We start from the raw sequence: 21,806 nt of genomic DNA on the forward strand, positions 1-21,806 counted from the left end.
AAGTAATGAATTGCATAAGAAGACTGTCGGTGAATGGGTGGGGATTCATGTGATTAAACGCTCCTCCTCACATACACAGGAGCATAGGGTTGTATTCAATGTGTGCCCTGTTCGGAGTAGAGCCATTGAAATTACCAGTCATGGCTAATTTGGGTCCATTCATTTCAGTGGTTCTACTTCTGAGTAAAACTTAGCTGGGTACAAGCCATAGGAACCAACCTTGCCCTGAGTCACACCATTAGTCCATCTAGCTCAGTATTGTCTACACTGACTGGCAGCAGCTTTCTGAGATTTCAGGAAGGGATTCTCTCTCAGCCCCACATGGAAATGGAACCTGGGACCTTCTACGTGCAACGCAAGGGCTCTCCCATGGAGTTACAGCTCTTGTTCTTTCATCTATAGAGCTCAGTGATAGAACACCTGTTTTGCATGTAGAAGGTCCCAGGTTCCATCCCTGGCATCTTTGTGTAGGGCTGGGTATATTCCTGGTCAGACCCAGACAGCACAGACAATGCTGAGCTGAATAGACTAATGGTCTGACTCTCCCTATAAGGCACCTTGATTCATATAGAGAAGGAACACCTCTGCAAGCAGTTTCTAGCCTGTGCCCTGAAACACTACTTTTCTTAATAACAACAGTTTTACTATTTGTACCCCACCCATATGACTGGGTTGCCCCAGCCACTCTTCCAGCATAATAAAAGCACATCAAACATTAAAAACTTCCCAATACAGGGCTGCCTTCAGATGTCTTTGGAAAGTTGTATAGTTGTTTATCTTTTTGACAGCTGATGGGAGGCTGCTCCACAGGGAGGATGCCACTGCAAAGAAGCCCCTCTGCCTGGTTCCCTTTAACTTCACTTCTTGCAGTGAAGGAATTACCGCAAGGCCCTTGGAGTTGGACCCTTAGTTTCTGGGCTGGACAATGGGGGTAGAGACGTTCCTTCATGTATACAGGGCAGGGACTTGGAGGAGCCATGTGACGCCATTCCTTCTTCAGCTTAAAGTGATACATTCCAGACTCATGTTCAGGTCCTCCATGAGAAATGAGCAAGGGAGTTTAGAGCTTGCAATGTTTTAGGTCAGCAAGGTCCTATTTTATCCTACACACAACTTGCTTTAAATTTGAAGTACCTGCCCTATGTCCTCAGGGCAGGGCAGGTTAAAAAATAATAATGCCTACACTGAACCCTCTTTATTTGAAAGCCAGCCCAAGCATGCTGTGTTCTCCCCAGCCTCACCACCTGCAAAAAAGCAAACATGACTCTGCAAGAGAGACCAGATCTGAGGGCCTTATCCTTGCAATTTCAAGCTTATAAACCCTGCAGGGGATTTTATCAGGATGCTTCTTTTCCTGTGTCTGACTGAAGCTGTGTACCCACCATACATTTAAAGCACATTCTCAGTCCTCCGAAAGTCCTGGGGGTCGTAGTTTGTTAAAGGGTAAACTACAGTTTCCAGGATTCTTCCTGGGAGGGAGCAGAGAATGTGTTTCAAAGGTGCTTTACGTATGTGTTGTGTCCACAGCCCAGAACAAACTCCTCACCACTTGACTAATCGTACTCCTTTTCCAAAGTCCACATTCTCCAAAATCCCAGAGCCCTGTGGTCTATTTAAGGTCCTTAAAGTGGGTCCCAGCCCCACCCCCCAATGTTGCTTCTTTCTAGCTCCCATGTTATGTCTGCTTTTCTGGAGGTGTTAATAATGTCGCAGAAACAGTTCTCCCTTCACCCTTCCTCCACTCCTTTTGAAGGACTCAGGCAGGCAAAACGGGGTGAAATAGCACCCATGAGATCCTTGTCACAGAACTAGCAGCTGTGCCCAGTTGGCATCAAAGGAAAGGGGAGGATGCTTATTGCACCTGGCAGCCATGACATGCAGAGGGATGGCGACTACAACATGCGCCTGAGTGGTAGCATCTTGTACAAGCACCTGCTCAGAAGCGAGCTTTGTAACTTTTCAGATCCACGAAAATGGGGGTGGGGGACAGCAACCTTTCAAAGCAGGGCAGGGCTATCATGGCACCCACAAGAGCAGCCTGGTGTGGCTCATTTTGGGTGCCCCGTCACCAGCCACAGCCTCCAATATCGGGGGGGGGGTCCTGTTTGGCAGTCTGCTCTCCTTCCACCCATCTTTGGAAACTTGCCACCCCCACCCAGAGTCTTATACATCATTGTTCTGCTTATAAATGTTTACTAAGTGTTGAGAATATTTTGGTTTTTTCCTTAATTACAATTGTAATTGGCTTTTCCCCTCCCTCTTTTTTTCTCTTTTTTGTTTTTATTTTTCAACCTCCCCTCCCCCTTTTCCCTGTTGCCATATTTGCTTTGCACTGTGGTTGCATGCTGGGTCCCGCCCTCCCCTGATGTCTCCTCCCATGACGTCACCATGGCTTGTCACTGTGACCCCCGGCACGCATCCTCCCCACCCCGCCACACGTCACCGTGGTTACACAAAATGCTCCGCCCTCCTGTTATGTCGCTTCCATGGCTTCCTACTGAAAAAAGTTCCCATGATGCACGGTGCTACGCCCACCACTGTTTCTGCAGCAACATCACCTGCCACCAGCGTTCCTTTCGCTGCAACTGCTACAGCCAATCAGGTTTGGCCCTTTCAAATAGCTTTGTTTTGCAATGTTCTGATATTGTGCAGGAGCCACACTCACATGGGGCAGAGTGCCTTTTTCGCAGTTAAGGGGTGGGGCATGGCATCATCATCCTTGTTAACTGTTTGCCCAGCACCCACCTGCTGAGGCCATTCATGTGGAGTCACAACAGTTAATAGCTGTCTCTTTCAAGGTCTCGGGGGGGGGGGAGTGTTTGTGAGGGGTGGGGTGCTCTTTTTCAAATGACCACAGGTGCAAATGTAGAGACTTTTAACATGAGTAGCACCCCCATGATAAGGGTTTTGTTGTTGTTGTTGTTCAGGCATTTTATTATGCAAAGTTGTTTCTTTTTAAATCTGATGGTTGTGTCTATATTTTGATAATTTTATGCAACCGTCCCAATAGCTTGACCTCACCCCCAAAGATGCACTCCTCCATTGTCTCCCAACACAGAGAGATGCCAACTGTTTTTAAAGTCTGGTTTCATTTAAAAAAAAAAATTATTATTTATTTATTTATTACCATTTTAGCTAAACCGCTTAGAGATATTATTATTTTATTAAGCAGTATATAATTCTTGCTAAATTAATGGAATTAAACAAGCAGTTCTACAAAAATGCCCACATAGAGCATTCATCTTGTGAGGAGTGTTGTCAGTGGCATCTCTGTAGCAGACATGCCATTAGAAGTATTTACATTCCCCTCCCCCTTCTGTCATCTTCAGTTGTGGGTAAGGGGTCACCATCCCATGGAATATGAAGTTCTTGGGTGAATGGGTGATGTAGGTGTGGTTCTAGAAGTAGGAGATTGGTGGAGTGGGTGAGGAGGACCCTGTCACATTAAAGGTCAAGTCTGACAGGGAGAAGCACTTGAAGAATAGAAGCATTCCCTGCCTGATCATCTGAGCTGTGCTGGGAAATTGCATTGAGCTACAATGTGGGGTTTGTTTATTTTTAATCTTTGATAGATTCATTCATGTCTCTTCTGCTTTGTGTTCTGAAACAGAAGCATCACATCAAGGTTCTCTTCTTTGAAGTGTTTCTGCCCAGATAGAAAGCAGAAATAAAAAAGAACTATTAGTTTTTAAAAATAATAATAAATAATGGTTTTGAATGGGAAAAGATGGTCGCTTCTTCCACTCACCCATCCCAACCATTAATATATATTGTGTCAGCAGGAAGTTCCATCTTTCTTCTTCTAATATATATAATCTGGTATAACTTTGGGGCATTTAGGTACAACCATCTTTTTGCCTTATAAGGAAATGGAGAAAGAATTGCTCTCAAAACCATAAACGTTCCAGATGCTGCTTCAGAAATCCAGAATGCTTTGCATAAATTCATCTTTTTAAAAAGAGCTAGGGAAAGGTTTAGTGCAGATGCAGTCCTTGTATGCATGACAGTAATAACACTGGTTGTATACTCAATGCACTGCAAATGTCACATTTCGGATTTGCTGTAGCAAGTTCCCTCTTCGCCCCCTTTGTTATGGAGTCCCAATAACCATACTGAGCCACAAATTGACACAAGCACCCATCTTACAGTAGCAGAGGGACAATTTTAAGCATACTAATGCTTAAAAGATGTTATTTTACTCTTTTCTTATTCTGGTATATGGAGAGCATTCCTATGGATATGCAGCATTAAAAAAAAAACAAGCAACCTTTTCGGTTTCGAACCCAATAGTGTGGGTTGTTCAACTCTCTAACTGCAGACATATACCCATGTCATAAAAGCAATATTCAGCAAGTCCACTGCCATGGCCTCTCAAAATTAAGCGATTGAGTGGATATATAGACATTGGCACCTTTTTTATAGCTGCCAGAGAAGAAAATAATTTATCCATCATTTTATCCACTGAGTCACCCTAGACATTATCAGGGATTAGGGGTCGTGTTTATCAACTCTCCAAACCAATTGTACTTTTTCCTTTAAAATGACTGAGTAGTGAACAGACAGGGTGAGTATCAAGGAAATATTTTAACAGGAAATCTTCTTTTCCATTTTTCATTGCAGATATCCCAGTTATCAGTAGATGAACTAAACAGCAGCATGTTTGTGTCACAAATGTAGAAGCAAACAACAGAAAAGTAAGTTCATCTGAAGTTCTCCCTTCAGCCATGGCACACTGGGATCTCACACCAGAGTCATTCCTGCAGACTGAGAACCAGATCTGCACATTCGAAAGAACCCCATGGCTCAGCCTTCCTTGGACTGAGACCCATTTCAGTTTTATTCTTTTATTTTTATTTCTATGCCACCCATGTGACTGGGTTGCCCCAGACACTCTGGGTGGCTTGCAACAGATATAAAAACACAATTAAGCATCAAACATTAAAACACACCAATGGTCCATCTAGCTCAGTACTGTTTATACTGATTGGCAGTTCTCACGAAGGACAACCCTAATCCTACCTAGAGATACCAGGGATTGAGCAGGGCACCTTCTAGATGCAAAATAGATGTTCTGCCACTGAGCTGTGGCCCTTCCTCTTGGTCTGATCCAGCAGGGCTCTTGTGTTCTTTTCGAGTCTCTCTTTTATCACTTGTTTGCTTTCTCTCATTCCAGCAAACTATGTCAGAATCATGAACCTGAAATCATGGAGTTACTGGACTTTCCTGTCTTTGGTGGGAAGCTGCCTCTGGGCTCTCTGTGTATATATGCCCATCCTTTCCTCCTCTACAGCATCTACAGTAAGCCTACTGCAGCCTACATGTTAACCAAAAACTGGTCCATGGGAATGTCAAACTTTTTTTTAAGCACTATAGAGAAACAATTAACAAAACAGCACTCTGTTATACAAGGCATAGAAGTAAGTAGAGAACTATAACAATAGACTTTTATAACATCTTACTTTAACACACTTTTAAAAAAGAATATTTTTTTCCTGACTACCATCAAGAGAAAGTGTCCTCCTGCACAGTGGACTTACTGGTTTATTATTCTATTTTCGATGGATAAATGTTTGTCTGTTTTCAAAGTGTTATCTTACTGTTTTGTTTACATCCTAGTCTATTATTGATTTGTTTGGAGAGACAAAAGAAGAAAAGATGTACATCATTATCAAGTATACTCAACACCAGGGGTTTTCATTATCATAATGTCTTACATTTTCATATACTGTGGTCGTTATGGGTTTCTCCTCTTTTTTCTTTCCTTTTTTTTTAAAAAAAAGAATGACAAGCTAAGAATGTTATACTGGGAAACAGGAATGGTGTGCTTTTAAAAAAGCAAGAGACAAGAATGTTCAGATATAGATTCGTATCGGGCTAGTTATTTAGAAACCTCCATCTGAAAAATAGACTCTCCCTCCAAAATGGAGTCTCTAATAAATTAATAAAAATAAACAATACTTGCAAAAGTTGTGAAGGGATTTGCTGTCAGTTCAGGAAGGGGGAATGTAAAGTGAAATGGATCAAAACAGGGTCAAGCCCACAAGGCCAAGATGGCAGAAAAGCACCTGGCAAAAGAGATTTCTGCCTTTAAGTGCCACTTTAAGCTCCAATTGGTGCACAACATATCTTGAAAGTTTACCAACACTGGGGTTTTTTTAAGTGACATCAAGAAGTATGACCAGTTTATGGAAAATGAGGTTTTCTTGCCTTTGAGATGAAAGTATTCTGCTAATATGCAGACCCTATTGTGATATAGAACAGAAAAACACACACATAAATTTTCCATTCAAATGTAAGCAGCCCATCTCCACATCCCATGCTTAGCCCAGGAAAGTAGCACCAAACTGCAGCCTCACTCCTCCATTAGGTTGTATCTTTGTGCAGATGGGAGCAGGGATTGCTCTTGAGGGAGCAGCCTTATAGTGATTTCTGGAAAGAGAATAAAGTAGGAGACAGACCAAATAGTTTGGTTTAAATTCATCCAGATGTTTCTTCCAAAGACGTCCCTGTTTTGGGTGTGTGCTTGGAACCATGTTTTGACATCCTTGCAATGCCGGTTAAGGAGCTGAGTTCAGATTCTAATCTGTGTGATACTGACTGTGAATACAGTGTTTAGAAGGAGACAGATGTTCAGGAAGCCAATGTATTATCTTATGTGTTCAAATTTGGCCCTAGTGGCAAAAACTAAAGAAGAATTAAATGCCTGGTTTGTTGCATTGCCATCCATGAACTGAGCTTCCTCATCAAAGTTTAAATCCCATGAAATCTGATACCTGCAAAAAAATGTGTTGTGTTGTGAACAATTGCAAACAAATGCAAAGGGTCATTTTGGTGCTACTTTCCATGGTCTTAAAAGGTCTAGGCCCTATCAGGGGGAGGTGAAAAAAATTACTGTATTTTTTGCTCTATAAGACTCACTTTTTTCCTCCTAAAAAGTAAGGGGAAATGTGTGTGCGTCTTGTGGAGTGAATGCACGCTGTGCAGCTATCCCAGAAGCCAGAACAGCAAGAGGGATTGCTGCTTTCACTGCGCAGCGATCCCTCTTGCTGTTCTGGCTTCTGAGACTCAGATTTTTTTTTTCTTGTTTTCCTCCTCCAAAAACTAGGTGCGTCTTATGGTCTGGTGCGTCTTATAGAGCGAAAAATACGCTACACATTTATCTCATACAGAATTCTTTTGCATATTCCTGGAAAATTTTAGTCCAGAGTTGCCTAAAAAAGAAAAAAGAGCCATACATAACCATATAACTGGCCAACCTGTTGTTCATTGCTGACTTTGTTTCCCAGCTCTGTAACATAGTAGAAAAAAGTGGATTTGAGTACTTCCTGGATATGAAAATATTTGTATATTTAAAAAAAAATGATGATGGGTTTTGCACAACCTGTGGCAGTGCCTCAACAGAGAACATACCTGATCTCTTCTAGTCAGAAAGGACACCTATGTATAAACACACTTCTATAGATATATATATGATTGTGTTAGCGTTAGAATTTGGAAGGATGTTCAGTGTTTGTTTTCAGTGCTCTAAATTGATTTTTATGTAAACTTGCCCCTTTGATGTTACCCACTCCTGCTTTCTTTGAATGATATATTTTTTAAAAGCATCTTGCATAGATGTGCACAGAATGTAAGCCTAAAATGTTTCTACAGCATTCATGTCACACAGTTTTAAAGCACTGAAAAGCTAACACACAAGGGGCACAACACCTTGCTTGTATTTTTTGCAAAACTTGGGAGCCAGAGGAGAGGAGGAAAAGCCTCCCTGCTGGCTACCACAGCAAACCAGGCATCACTCCCCAGGCACAAGGCACCAGAACCACACTCAACGCTTCAATCCTTGCACCCCTGAACACACCAGAGATAAACTTAACACCTGCACACATGGACACGCAGGCACTCTTTCTAATACAGAGGTGCAGTGATATGTCTTCAGGGTAGACTGTTTTATTTTAGGTGCCACGACATTTATTTTATTTTATTTTTTATATTTTTTTTTTTACAAAAATAGAGTTAGTGTTTGTTGTAAGAGAAAAACTTTGTGGAGTGAGGGAAGACAAGCATGGCTTTTAAAGCACTGGGAATGTCACCAAATTTAACAGGGAGGTTGGGAGGGGTTTTTTAATTAAAAAATGCCATTGTAAGGGTAGCACTATTTAAGGCTTGTTGTGCAATGACTTTTTTATTCAAGAAAGAAAGAAAACACAGTCGACAGACTATAAAATCCTAGATAGGTGCATTCTTTATACTATAGTCACTGAACTACTTGGTGACTCTAAGTGAAATAACAAACACAAGAAATCTCATCTTTTATTTGAGTACAGAGATGTGTGTAATGTTTGAATCAGTATAATTTCAACAACTTTCTCTAAGCTTCCCATGTCCGACAAACCTATATGTTCTTTTTTAAATTTATCCCAAGTTCATCTCGCACGCCTGCGTGCAAATTCTCTTGCTTTCAGTGTCTATGTGCCCATTTCCTCTCAGCCTTATGCAAACAATATGCAAGAAATGCTGAAACTTGAGTAAAACGGGTCATTGCAGAGGGAAAATGAAAAAGCTGATAGATCATTTTTGAGGGGGGGAGGTTAGTTGTTTCATGAAAAGGCGTTTTTAAAGAAAAGCTTAAAACTTACTAGATGCATCCACAAAAACAATGAAAGAGGGATTTAAAGTACAATGGGATTCTTGAAATGATTTCCATTTATTTTGTTTTTTAAGTACAGTGTTCTTGAGGATTGGAACATGGTTTTTCATAATCATATTTTTATTCATTTTTAATATGAACTTGTTAGGGGTTTGGGTTGGGTTTTTCATTTTTAATGGTGTCATTTTTTGTATCTACATATATTTCCCCCCCCCTCCCTGCCCACCTTTCCCTCAACCAGCCCACATCCTCCACTTCTGAACACTCCCAAATGTTCTTTAATCTGCCATGTACTGCGTGTTGCACTTTGAGAGTTCATTTGTGGACTGCTGTGACTGGCTGACCTGCTCCACCCCTTGCAAAGCCACAGAATCTCATGCTTGCCAATGCGGACTCCTCTTGCCTCATTATCAGATCTCCCAGTCACTTCCAAACATGTGTCCTTGCACAAGGCATCTTGTCTGAGAAAGTGCAAGCACACAGGCCAGATATGAAGGGCTAGTTTGAACGCATACTGTGGGGTTAGTTTTATTCTCTTCCTTTTTCCTTGTGACATGTCACCAAATATTTTGAAACACAGTTTTGAAACCAGTGGGGGGGCGGGGGGGGCTGTTGGCCCCGTGCAACTAGCCTACTGCCCATCTTCCAGCTTGCTCAACAACAGATCTGCAAGCTGCCAGGCTGATGTTGGGGTGTTTTTGTATCCAGGCAGCTTACAGATCCATCAGGAAGCCAACTACCCGGACCATCTGGTGCTTGGCTCAATCCTGTGCACATTTGCTGGGAAAGTCAGTCCCCTTTTTGTTCAGCAGGGCATGTCCTGAGGAAAGCGTGCCTAGGATTGCAGCCTCAGGCCATTATATCTGTGAATATATTGTTGAGCACAGGAGGGGAAAGGTGTGGGGGACAGTGTGTGCCTGGCAAAAAGAAACCCTAAGTGAGAATCAGGCCTCAGAGGGGTCACTGCTTGAGTGCAGTTTAGCCACCACTGTGAGCGAGTTCAGGATGGCAGCCTTTGTGTTCTAGCATGGCCCAGCTAGCCAGCTACAAAAACCGAACGGCAAATATTGAATGTTGTAGGTCCATCAGATCTGGAAAGGAGATTATGCTGACCTCCTCCTATTTCATTCTCAACTTTGCCTATTACTTAATACAGCAGTTATCTCTAGGACACTTTAGTACCCAGAACGGTTTAAAAAATTGGAGCTATCCTTTTCTTTTTTAAATCCCTAATACATTTCACATCCATAAAAAGGGGGGGGGGAGTGCAACTTTATGAGGAAAATCTAATTTCCTGTTCCTCCTGAAAGGATGTATGATGCTAATGATCTGATTCTTACCATGTGCCTGATTAAGGCCTTAGAATATATTGTATGTTAAAGACTGTAATAACTTTTTTAAAGAAAAAAACTTATTAGTTGTTAGCTTGAAATAATTGTAAATAGAGTTTTAAGAAAACATTGTTACTAGGTTACAACAGGTTATTCATGTTGCATTATTTTCCATTACTTTTATTGTTAGTTTTTAAGGATTTTGTTTTCATTATATGTATACATACATACACACACACACATGCACACTGTGTGTGTGTGTGTGTGTGTGTGTGTGTGTGTGTCTTTATATATCTTTAGTAACTAATGAATTTGATTTTTGAAGGAGAGTTTGAGAATGTTTAAGATTTTTAAATCATGTATTCAACTCATTGTTATCTTCTAAAAACAACACTGAACCGCATGTCAAAATATAGAGAAATAAATACAGTCCATAACTAGTTTGTATAGTTTACAGTTTAAGAACAAACAGACAAAAAGAGTAACTTTGTATGTAACTCCTACAATGATAGATTCATTGTTAACTAATTATATTAAGTTGTTGTTGCTATGGCAACAAAACTACAACATGGCTACCTTTGTATACATTATTTGTGAAATTTTCACATGTAAATTTAAAAAAAAAGTAATGTGTAACAGTATGGGTTCGTTTAAGGTACAGTTCGATACTGTCGGAGAAAGATATGACTGAATATTTTTAAAATCCCAAAGTCCCATGTGAACGCTGGATTTGTGTCTTTTATGTCACTTTTTCAGTCAAAAAGTTTACAACACATGGATTTAGAGTCAGGTTTTATAGCTTGTAGAAATTGTTGTGTGAGTTCGGGTTATTCCACAGTATTTTTCTCCTGGATGATACAAAGACTTATCATAGAACTCCTGGGGCTTTATTCTACTTCCACATACTCTAGAGCTGAAACAAATGTAGGAAAACGCAAGTCAGAATTTGATCAGGAATTGGTATAGTGTTGTTTCACAAAAATCAAAAGGAAATTTGTATGTAGAGCTACATTTCAGGCACAACAAATTCCCCAGGGTGTTGCTTTCAGTGGGACTTGAGCTGTGGCTAAGGTCTGTAGGTTTTTGCACCGGGCCTAAGATTTTTATTCTTCTGTAAAACAACAACATCAGATTAAATTCCCAGATTCAGAGTTGTGCAACCAATGGGGTTACACAGCCATTCGGCAGCATTTTTTTGAATGCAAGAAATTGATCAGATTCTGATGGTATAACCTTTTTTGGTGCTGCTGTTTGTTTCAACACTAGTGAATTCATAATTAAACAAGCTTTTTTTAAATAAAAAAATACTGCAAAAATCAAACATCATAGCTATATCGTTAAAAGCCTTTTACATCAAAATCATGACTGGGACAATATGGGAAGAAACAACCTGTACATAAAAAGGAGACAAAAATATTGTGGAATGACCCTATAACAGTGTTGAAGAAACCAATATGCTGCAGTTAAACTGATTCAGTTGGTGTACGAATGTGTAAGACACATCTTTTTTGCACTTATGTACATAGTCCACGAAAGAAATCCTTGGAACTTATTTTGAATATATTAAAAAAAGTCTGTAATAATACAAGGAGAAGTTTGTAAAAGAGATTACTAAGGCTTTGAAAAGGAAGAGATTTTTTGCTATAAAACTTATCTGAACGCGTGCTGTTGCTTTGCTATTGTACAAGCTTCGTAGTTTGCCATATAGCTTAAAATACAGCAGACTGAGACCGGCTCATTTCCAACCTGCAGCTCTGAAAGAAAATAAGAAAAACACACACACAATAGGAAACAACACTTAATCTAAAAGTAAAGGTCACCAGCAAAGGTTTTTAAGTAGTTTGTCACCCGCACAAACTGGGTATGAGAAGAGCTGAATCAGACCAAAGGGCCAGTTAGCCTACACAGCCTCCCCACCAGAAGGGCATAAGTTGAACAGCCCCCTTCGCCCATTGTCTGCAGCTGTACACAGACTCTAAACAGAGATGCCATGTAGCCACCATGGCCAGTAGCCATACTGTTGTCTCCTCCACACTCAAAAAAGTAATTATATCTCCTCACCCACCTGGCCAATAACAATGGCACTAAACACATTATAAACTAATACAAATGATCAGAAATTGCAACCAAAGTCTCTAAACCAATCTGTTTCGTTCAATTTCTTAACCAGCTGAATTGAACTGCATCCTTCTCACATTAATTCTTACAAGTCTGTCTGATGAAGAATTGATCAAGATTGGTTGATGAAGCATTGGAAGGAACAGATTGGTTATCCGGAAACACTGTTCTGGCGATATTTGGTGACAGATTATGTATATATCAAACTTTTGAATTATTCTACCGTGACTGGTGAAGATTTAGAGACTTTAGTTGCAGTTTCTGATCATTTGTATTAGTTTATAAAGTGTTTAGTGCCATTGTTATTGGCCATCGTGTTGTGCTATTTTGTTCAGCTTGTCTATATTGCAACACAGGCGTCTGTTTATGGATTATATTAGAACTTTAGCATGTATTAAAGATACCTGCAGTTTTCCTTGGAGGATCTTTGTGGATTCAGGAATAGTAGGGCATGCTCAGGCATTTGCAAGGGAAGTTGGGGACTGGCGGTGCAACATTATGGGAGGTGGGGCTGCCCACAGATAAAAGATTGTCTTCAACAGGGTTCTACTCTGAGTTGACCCACTGAAATTGGTGGACCTACTTGGACGAGAACGAACAATGGTTACAACCCAGTATGTTCAGGCAAATAACTGGGCAATCCTCATGCTATTCATCCATCTATCTTGAGGCCCAAACCCTTCATCCCTTCCTCAGAAAGCTTTGCTTGTACTACCAAAAATTTGAATCCTAATTTTCTATCATCCCACTGGCAGCGGGGAGATTTTGATAGGGGAAGCTACATTAGGAATCTTGGATAGTGTAGATTTCACAGTGACTTTTCCAAGGGCTGCCTTGCTGAGGCTCATGCTCAACCACATGAAGAACTTGATAAATGTAGCATCCACAGTGAGGAGTATTCCACCTCTCCCTTGTACCCCTGGATTTCTGAGTGGTGGTTCTGTGGTATAAATTATTCTCTCTTGCGTAAGTGGGTAGTGTACTAGAGACAGCCACGTCTTCACTTGGGCTGCATTGGCAATTGGCTTTCTGCATACCCTCTTAACCCCAAGTGAGTGTCAGGCTGGCAGCATATAGAGTAATAATAATAATAATTTATTATTTATACCCCGCCCATCTGGCTGGGCCTCCCCAGCCACTCTGGGCGGCTTCCATAAAAACAAAAAATACAATAAAATATCACACGTTAAAAACTTCCCTGAACAGAGTAAAGTAGGTAAAGTTGTCCCAACGCTAGTTAATAGAGTAAAATGCCTGTAATTTGGGTAGTGCTGTTCACAAAGCCACGTCTTAAAAGGGTGGCATGTGAACAAGGCCTTTGTTTCTGCCATGTAAGAGGTGGGCCTGTCTTCCCACTATGGAAGCATGAGGTGCAGGCAGTTCAGGAGGGGAACAAGCTCAAGGCAAAGATTTTATAGGTCCTGGTGGACAGGAATTGGCGCTTATGGATCAACAGACAGAATGCTCAGGCAGGCTGGTACTGCAGCGTAGGTGGTGCCCTTGAAGCACAGCTTCATCGGCCAGACTCGCAGTGGAAACTGAGGCCCGGTGCTATAGGCATTAGGACCACGTCTTCACTGCTAGGGGCCCCACTTCAGGATACACATGCCCCAGCAGCCTGGTTGGTTAGTTGACCCTCATCTGTCTTGAGAGACAATGGAAGAGTGCCCCTTCGGGGAGGGAGGTTGGTTGCTGTATTAGCAGCACCTAAGTGACCACCTCGGGGTGCAAATCTGGGCAAGGTATATGAAGGTTGTCGTCTGCCCAGACAGCAAGACCCCTCCCTCTTGACCTCACTGATATGGTCCAAAGGAAAGCAGAGCAATACATTTGGCATCTGCTTGGCTGCAGGAGTTGCCGGAAGGAGGCGTACCAGGCACCACCCAACCATCTTAGGGACACCACTCTGGATCTGTGCAGGGTTCACTCCTTAGTCTTCTCTTCTGAGTGGTGTCCCACAAGGCATTGAGTATGGATTAAAACACCCATGTTGGAGGAGAGGCTCACATTGTCAAACTGTGCACTCCATGGCCCAAAGCACTAAGGGCAGCTTTGCACATGACGTAGATGCATGGAAAGAGAACATGCATCTCAGCAAGGTCTTATAAGAAAGGAGGCATTTATCTTTGATAAATTCCAGTATCAAGGAAGTGACATCCTACTGTGGGGGGGCAGCTTGATTTCCCCTCTTACATAAGATTCAGGGAGCATGGGGAGAAGAATTGTCCTGTGTTCACACACGTCCCAGGCAAAGCTACCCCTATGCAAAGGCCTTAAGAAGCATATTGATAAAGAGCTAAAGTGGGGCAGCCTTAGAAAGTCTCTATTTGTTGCATTGAGGGGGGGAGGGATCTTTTAAAATTGAACTGCTTCAGGATGGGGATGGCAGAACAGCCCAGGGGTGTCATGGCAGGCACCCCAAACAAAACCTTTTGCTAGTGACCTTCACATTCAGAAAGGCACATGCCTCCCCAAAACCAAACAGCCAGCCAACAACACAACAACTGAAACAATTACAACCAAGTGGTCTTTTTCCAAACACACAACAGAGGGAAATCACCTGACACAGAATTTCAAGGTTCCAGATCTTTATTACTGTACACAGATGCTATTTGATAGTGGTGGAAGCCAAACGATTTTTGTTGCCATGGCTCTAGTATCCTAGCAGCTGAGGGGATGACATCGCCATTCATCAAATGATGGCAGGGGGGGTTCACCACCACCTTTAAATTCACAAACCTCAAGAGGTGCCAAGTTTGCAGCCATAAAATTGTTCACCCAGAGAAATAATATTCTACCAAAATTCAGAAGCCAATTAAAATCCCAAAACTCAGAAGTAGAAGATTGAAATATTGAGGCCTTGTTGCTGTTTTTTAGAAAGTTAAAATTTCAAGAGTTGCTTTCTTGTATTCCAAATCAGGTTTTCAGAAACAAAACCCCTGATTTTTCAGACTGAAATTTGAATTCTGACACAAAACAGCCCTTCGGCAGCAGCAGAAATCTGTGAAGGAGGAAACCCCAAAGACTTTTGCCTGATTTCAGTTTGATTTAAACTTCCACACAAGGGAAATGATCTAATCCCAAAACTCCAGATAATGAAAAAGTAACATCCAGAAGAGCATGTACCTATTTTTTGTTTTTATATTATTGGATGTTATGTAAAGTAAGCTATTCAGACATTTTAAAATTATACTGCAAGGAATATATTCAAAGAAGTGGGTTTGATTTTTTTTTGGGGGGGATGTAGTCAGAGTATAATGGGGTTTAAAAATGACATGCCGCCGGCACTCTTGAGGTATGTGCAGGTCTAGATTTTTCTTCCCATAGCTTTCCGTGGGAAGGCATAGCCACTATTCAAACTAGCAGGTGCTGGCTTGAATGCCTGGCGACAGCCTTGCATACACTTAAATGGAAGCGAGCTTTATGGAAAGCCATAGAACTGGCTGCCAGCCAAAGCATTTAGGTTCCTGGTTCCTCTGTGATGCGGATTCAGATTGTTCTGATATATCCGTAGCAAGCTGGCAACAAGTCACCCCTTCAGCTGCTATCAACAGGGTGTACGCTTTGAATATCTTTTCCTTTTTTGCCACAGTTATATTGCTGTAGTGCTTGTTTGTGCTTTCTAGAGATGTGCATAATGCAACTCATTTTACTATGTTACTTCTATATTGTTATTGTTTATTTTATTTTTTGGATCTTTTAATAAAGTGTATAAAACTCTCTTTATGTTTTTTTATGAACCCATATCAACACATTTAATAAATAGAGGAGTTTACTTTTTAAGTCTCTGGTTGATTAGTTGCAACCTCAGAAAAGTTCTATGATGTGGAGAAATTGTGTTCAAACAAGAACTCAAATTGGTGTTCTAAATCCATGATGCATATGATGGTATACATTTATTATATGGGGGGTGTAATGCCTTCAATATTTTGGAACCTTCAGCTGGTACACCCCTTGAGGCTTGTTGTACAGGAATTACTAACACATGCAAGACATTTATATTTCAGAATTATTATTTTTTCAAAAAAGAACGCCACAACTTTCCAGGACACTGTGTAAGTGGCTTCTCTTATGCACTGAATTTTGGGAAGCTAAATATAGTCACTCCCCCATTCTTAGGAGCAACTGGTAAATGGCTATCCAATTGCTGATTTTTGCATTTAGCCAAATGCATTTTGAGTGCTCCATAGATGTAAAGACATGTATTCAGTTCCAGTGCCGGATAAGGTAAAGGTGTAGGACCCCCAGACAGTTAATTCCAGTTGAATTTGACTCTGGGGTGTGACACTCATCTCTGGTTTCAGTCCAAGGGAGCCAGCGTTTGTCCACAGGCAGCTTTCCAGGTCACGTGGCCAGCATGACTAAACCGTTTCTGGTGCGATGGAACACCGTGACGGAAATCAGAGTCCAAAGAAATGCCATTTACCTTCCCGCTGCAGCAGTACCTATTTATCTACTTGCACTGACGTGCTTTCGAACTGCTAGGTTGGCAGGAGCTGGGACAGAGCAATGGAAGCTCACCCTAGACTCGAACTACTGAACTTCTGACCAGCAGGCGCAGGAGGCTCAGTGGTTTAGACCACAGCACCACCCACTTCCCTTAGTGCCAGATTAAACCCTGTAGAAGCCCCTAGGCAGTTGAAATCTCAGGGGGACTCTCACAGATTATCTCCTAATATATTTTTTATTTGATCTTTGAGGATCAATATTATTTTGATCTGTTGTGGTGGCACCCCTAAAAGGTGTGGGGCCCATAAACTGGTGCTTCCACTGCCTATTTGGTAATCTAAATGGGTATACATGAAAAATCAAAAAAATTGTGATTGACAGAAGGCCAGCCAATCAGTGCTGCACGCAGCTGCTTATAAACTGGAAAACACATTTCCCCTGAAGTCGGTCTCTGTCAGTCATGTAAACAGAAGCATAAGAGGAGCTGGACAGGCAGAAGCTTGCTGGGGGTGGTGCACGCTTACAGGGGTAGCCCTCTAGTTGTTAGGCTCCAGCTCCCATCAGCCCCAACCAACATGACCAATGGCCAGGTATGGTGGGGGTTGTAGTCCAACCACAGCTGGAGATACCATGTTGACCACCCTTGTGCTATTATATGAGCCATCTCTCTGGTTTCCTTGACACACCAGTGTTAGCCAGGCCTCAGTCCATTCCATTTAAGAATAGGTCCAAGGGAGCTTATGTCGCTTTCATCTCCTGGTCTTTCAACATTGAAGATAAGGTTATCACTGTCCATTAGCCATGATGGCTTTGCTCTGGTGCCAAGACAGCAGTGCTTCTGAATACCAGTTGCTAGAACCCAGTGGCGTGCGGTGAATTTTTTCATAGGGGAACAGTTAGAGCCATCTAGTTTAACTGCCTGCAAGGCAGGGATCTCCACTCAAGCTTCCCTGACAAATGCCTAAAAAACCTCCCAAGGAAGTCCATTCCCCAGCCAGTCAATTTGCCAGTTCCTAGCAGCTTGCAAAGTTTGGCTCTGTTCTTTTTAAAAAAAAAAAATGCCCCAGGCAAAAACCACCATTTTTAACACACACACCATTTCTTCATCATCTCCCTTTCTATGATTGTGTTGTTGGTTGTTGCATGTTGCTGCTGATCCTTCAGGTTCTGGCAGATTGGGGCTGGGAGGGGGGTATTTTATTAAAACACCACGCTTTCAAACACATTTGCATGCGTGTGCACACACACAGTGGCTGAAGGAGAGGAGGGAGGAAGTGAGATATGAAGGTTGCAGGGATCTTGTCTTCCGACCCCATGGGCACTTCAGGCTTTCCAACTGCTCTTCCTTAAAAAATGAAGGAGAAAGGGCTGCAGTTCTGTTTCAAGCGGCCGCTTCCTTCTCAAGTGTGTGTATTGTTCTGCAACCCTGAGAGAGAGAGAGAGAGAGGCATGCACACACATATATGGAGCCTGGAGACACTGGCTAAGCAGGTACCCAGAAAGGTATTGCTGGGAACATGAAGGGGACTAGGCTACTCCCACCAATCCATGGACCACACACTACGGCTAGAACCACAGGGGGGCCCTTTTGTGTGCAGATCCTGTTTACAGCTTTCCCACCCTGGGCATCTGGTTGTCCATTGTGAGAACAGGAGGCTGGACTAGGAGGGCCAATGGCCGGACCCACCAGGTGGCTCTTCATACTCATGCAGGGCAGTTGATTTGCTTCTCAGGTTTCCCTGTGCCACTTAAACTTTTTTTTTTCTTTTTTAAAGGCAACATCCCCAACTTGCAGATCTGGAAGTAATGAGTGTGTTGGGACTTAGGTGATATTGAGATTAGGGAATTTTTAGTTTATGTTTTTAGCTATGCACTTAATTGTGTCCCTGCCAAAGGGGAAACTGTCCTACTTTGTCCTTAAGTATAAAAATTAGATGAGATCAAGTCAAGGTGGGGGCTCCATTAAACCGCTGGGATGTTCTGTTTCTCGTTTGCTGAAAACTATTTTGAACCGACTCTTCAAATCAGGTTAATTGACTGACCTGTTGCTTCAACCCACTTTTCCCAAAGCTTTCTAGCACTGGCTTCTTCATAACCAGGCAGCAAATTAAACAAAAAAATAACACACACACATACCTACAACCAAGAAGAAGGGGCTCTTTTGAAAACCTGTTTACTTTTCAGTACAGTGGTACTTTGGGTTACAGACGCTTCAGGGTACAGACTCTGCTAACCCAGAAATAGTACCTCGGTTTAAGAACTTTGCTTCAGGATGAGAACAGAAATCGTGCTCCGGCAGCGCGGCGGCAACAGGAGGCCCCATTAGCTAAAGTGGTGCTTCAGGTTAAGAACAGTTTCAGGTTAAGAACAGACCTCCAGAACAAATTAAGTTCTTAACCCGAGATCCCACTGTAATTGATTCCCACCTTTCTCTGAATAAAACTAAGGAAATGAACAACACAAAACTGCAACACAAGAATGGTGAATAAATTGAATAACTTTTATTTAGGTTCCAAATATTTGGGGAAGAATATAGAATAGGTAGAAGACAAAACCAGAAATTTGTCACCTTTATACCAGAGTTTAATTTAAAAGGAACGTACAGAAAGCTATCCCTGCCATTGGGCAGAATGAGGTGGTTGCCTCAGGCAGCCGATGCTGGGGAGCAGCACCAAAGTGTTAAGAGGGTGTGTGCTGCACACAGCCTGCCCTGTGGCCCCCAAGCCAACAGCATTGCTGGTGTTGAACTAACATTCAGCTGCAGCCCAGTTGGCATCTACGGGTGGAATGGGCATAGGATTAGGACACCATCTTGTCCTTTTCATGCAGCAAAGGGTTTTGGGGTGGCCCTGGTCACATACTCCTTTCTGAAGGGTCTCAACTTAGGACTGTGGAACTTTTGCTTGATTTAACAGTTCCACCTGGAGGCCACCACAGAGGAGACCTTGCTCCACAGCTGAGCCTGCTATAAATGTAGCACATACCCCTCCAAACATTAGCATTTGGAGAACATGGTTCCCTTGAGGCTCCTGGATGGTTAAAGTGAAGGAAGCAGAGAGTTTGAGTAACTGGCAGTTTTCATACAGAAGGACAGGATTGGGACAGGCACCCTTTAACCTTCTCAGAAACCTACTGGAGTTCAAGTCAACTGCAAAGAGGCACAGCCTGTAGAAGACTCCAAACAATTCATGGGGCTACACCTCTGCAGGCCCATGTTTATCCATAATTCAGGGGTGCAGAACCTGATTCAACTCGAGGGGCACATTCCCTGTCGGGGGCCACATGCCAAGGGTGGGTGAGGCCAGAGCATTAAGTGGGTGGAGCAATATATGTAACACATGCTTTTGTGCAGGTAGACTACTTTACACACACACTTTTCCATTCCCCAAGCAAAGTAAGAGTCATTCTCGGAGGATGTATCTCAGCCGGGCAAAAGAACCAGGTGTGAAGCAGGGCTGGAGGGCGTGGCCTGGGAAGAGGATGTGGCTGAACATGGGGCCTGTCCTGGGAATAATCTCAAGGGACCTGGTGTCTGGCTTATGTTGCCACCTCACCTGAAATCTCGGATCCACCAGCTGCTTAAAGGTGTGAGCCCCATTTGAGATATGCAGTGCTCCATGATATTCTGCTGTGGGGATCTCTTGTTGAAAAAGAAACAGCATTTTGGAATCTCAGTACAGACAGGAAGAGAGAGAGACTAAAGGGTGCTTTATGGTCTTTAAACCAGCAAAACCAGAGCCTCCCGTAACCCTCATCCTAATAAGGGAGAAACCCCGGCTCTTGCAATATAATGACGCCTGGCTATAATTCCTACATCCCAAAACTCGAAGTTTGCTCCCCCAGCAGTTCAGGGGTCACACTTATCCCTGCTTAAGGTCTTTGTTACAATCACCTGAGAAAGAGCACTGAGGGATCACCTTGTGTTCTCGATTAATTTACACTTTTCTGCAAATGTCTCCTTATCTACTGTGGGCTGAAACGTTTGCCCACTCAAAATCCTCCTTGCTAAAATGCTCATGTGTCATCCGTGCCCAAAGCATGACAGACTGCAAAATGGAGGCCCTGACATCCTCTTTACAGAGCTGCACCTTGCAATATATATCGAGGCACATGCTTGAGGTGTGGGCTTATTGTTTTGCTGCCCTGCCAAATTAAAATGTTGCTATACACTGAGTAGCATTTATTATTAAATGATAGCTGATTCAGTGACAGCTTTCTTATCTTCATTTTCAATACATCCACATTCCTTTCTTCCTTCCTCTGCCCCTAACGCAAGCTACAGATGGGGAACAAGAAAGGAACTCATGCAGAAACTTCCTTTTCCCAAAACTATTGGAGAAAAACAACATGGAAAAGAATGAGATGCTCTGCAGGTCTTTTATACATCCTCTTGGACTTTAATCTGATCATAGAATCATAGAATTGAAGAGTTGGAGGGGACCATGAGGATCATCTAATCCAACTCCAACCCATATTCCCCCAATGCAGATATGTGCAGCTTTCCCATATGGGGACTGAACCTTCAACCTTGGCATTATCAGCACTATGCTGTTACCAACATGAGCTGTTCAGGTTGAGCAAAACATAGCAGCTTAAATTTGACCATATAGCTGAAATGATTGGCTATGCTTGATGGCTATGTTTTACCACCACTGTCATAGGCAGTATGCTTCTGAATAACAGTTGCTGGAAACCTCAAAGAGGAAGAGCACGATTTCAGCCTGGTCCTGCTTGCAGACTCCCACAGGGGTATCTGATTGGCCACTGGGAAAACAGGGTGTTGCACCAGTTGGGCCTTGATCTGGTCAAGCAGGCTTTTCTTAAGTTCTTATCTTTCCATGGCTAGTAACTACCCTCCCTCTTACACCTATTTAATCAACATTGAAAGCCCCTTTATTTGAGGGCAGGCAGAAGATAGATGAGGTAGATGAACTGGTAGATCTCTGGGTGCTTTGCAGCAGAACAGCTGCCACCAACCTGGTGCCCTCACAATGTTTTGGATTACAACTCTCATCAGCCTGGACTTGATGAACAATACACAGTTCAACACCCCACACTTATACTGAAAATTTGTGTGAGATGATTTATATCAATATGTGCAAAACATTCTGACTGTAAGAGCTGTTCTGCATTGGAACGGTCTCCCTCGGGAGGTTGTGGCCTCTCCTGCAAAGGGATCCCTTGGGCCCCTTCCAATGCTAATATTCTATGATTCTATGAAATAATTATAATAATTTAACTAGAAATACACCTCCCTGTACCAG

The 21,806-nt window shown here is 42.4% G+C and overlaps 1 protein-coding gene across 8 annotated transcripts in view; it reads left to right on the plus strand.

Annotated features, from left to right (window-relative positions):
• The window catches only part of MBNL3 (muscleblind like splicing regulator 3), a 122,027-nt gene extending 116,061 nt beyond the window's left edge, over window positions 1–5,966 (plus strand). For 6 of the 8 annotated variants that reach the window (XM_082207476.1, XM_082207478.1, XM_082207479.1 and 3 more), the window contains 3 exons: window positions 2,508–2,602; window positions 4,621–4,694; window positions 5,174–5,966. In XM_082207476.1, coding sequence (XP_082063602.1) covers window positions 2,508–2,602; window positions 4,621–4,677 — 152 coding nt within the window. In that variant the 3' untranslated portion in view covers window positions 4,678–4,694; window positions 5,174–5,966. The remainder of the gene's footprint in view (window positions 1–2,507; window positions 2,603–4,620; window positions 4,695–5,173) is intronic. The other 2 variants (XR_014215446.1, XR_014215447.1) reach the window with 1 other exon arrangement.
• Window positions 5,967–21,806: the final 15,840 nt, after the last annotated feature.

Source organism: Podarcis vaucheri (genome assembly GCF_965113315.1).
Source record: "Podarcis vaucheri genome assembly, chromosome: Z".
Lineage (NCBI taxonomy): Eukaryota > Metazoa > Chordata > Lepidosauria > Squamata > Lacertidae > Podarcis > Podarcis vaucheri.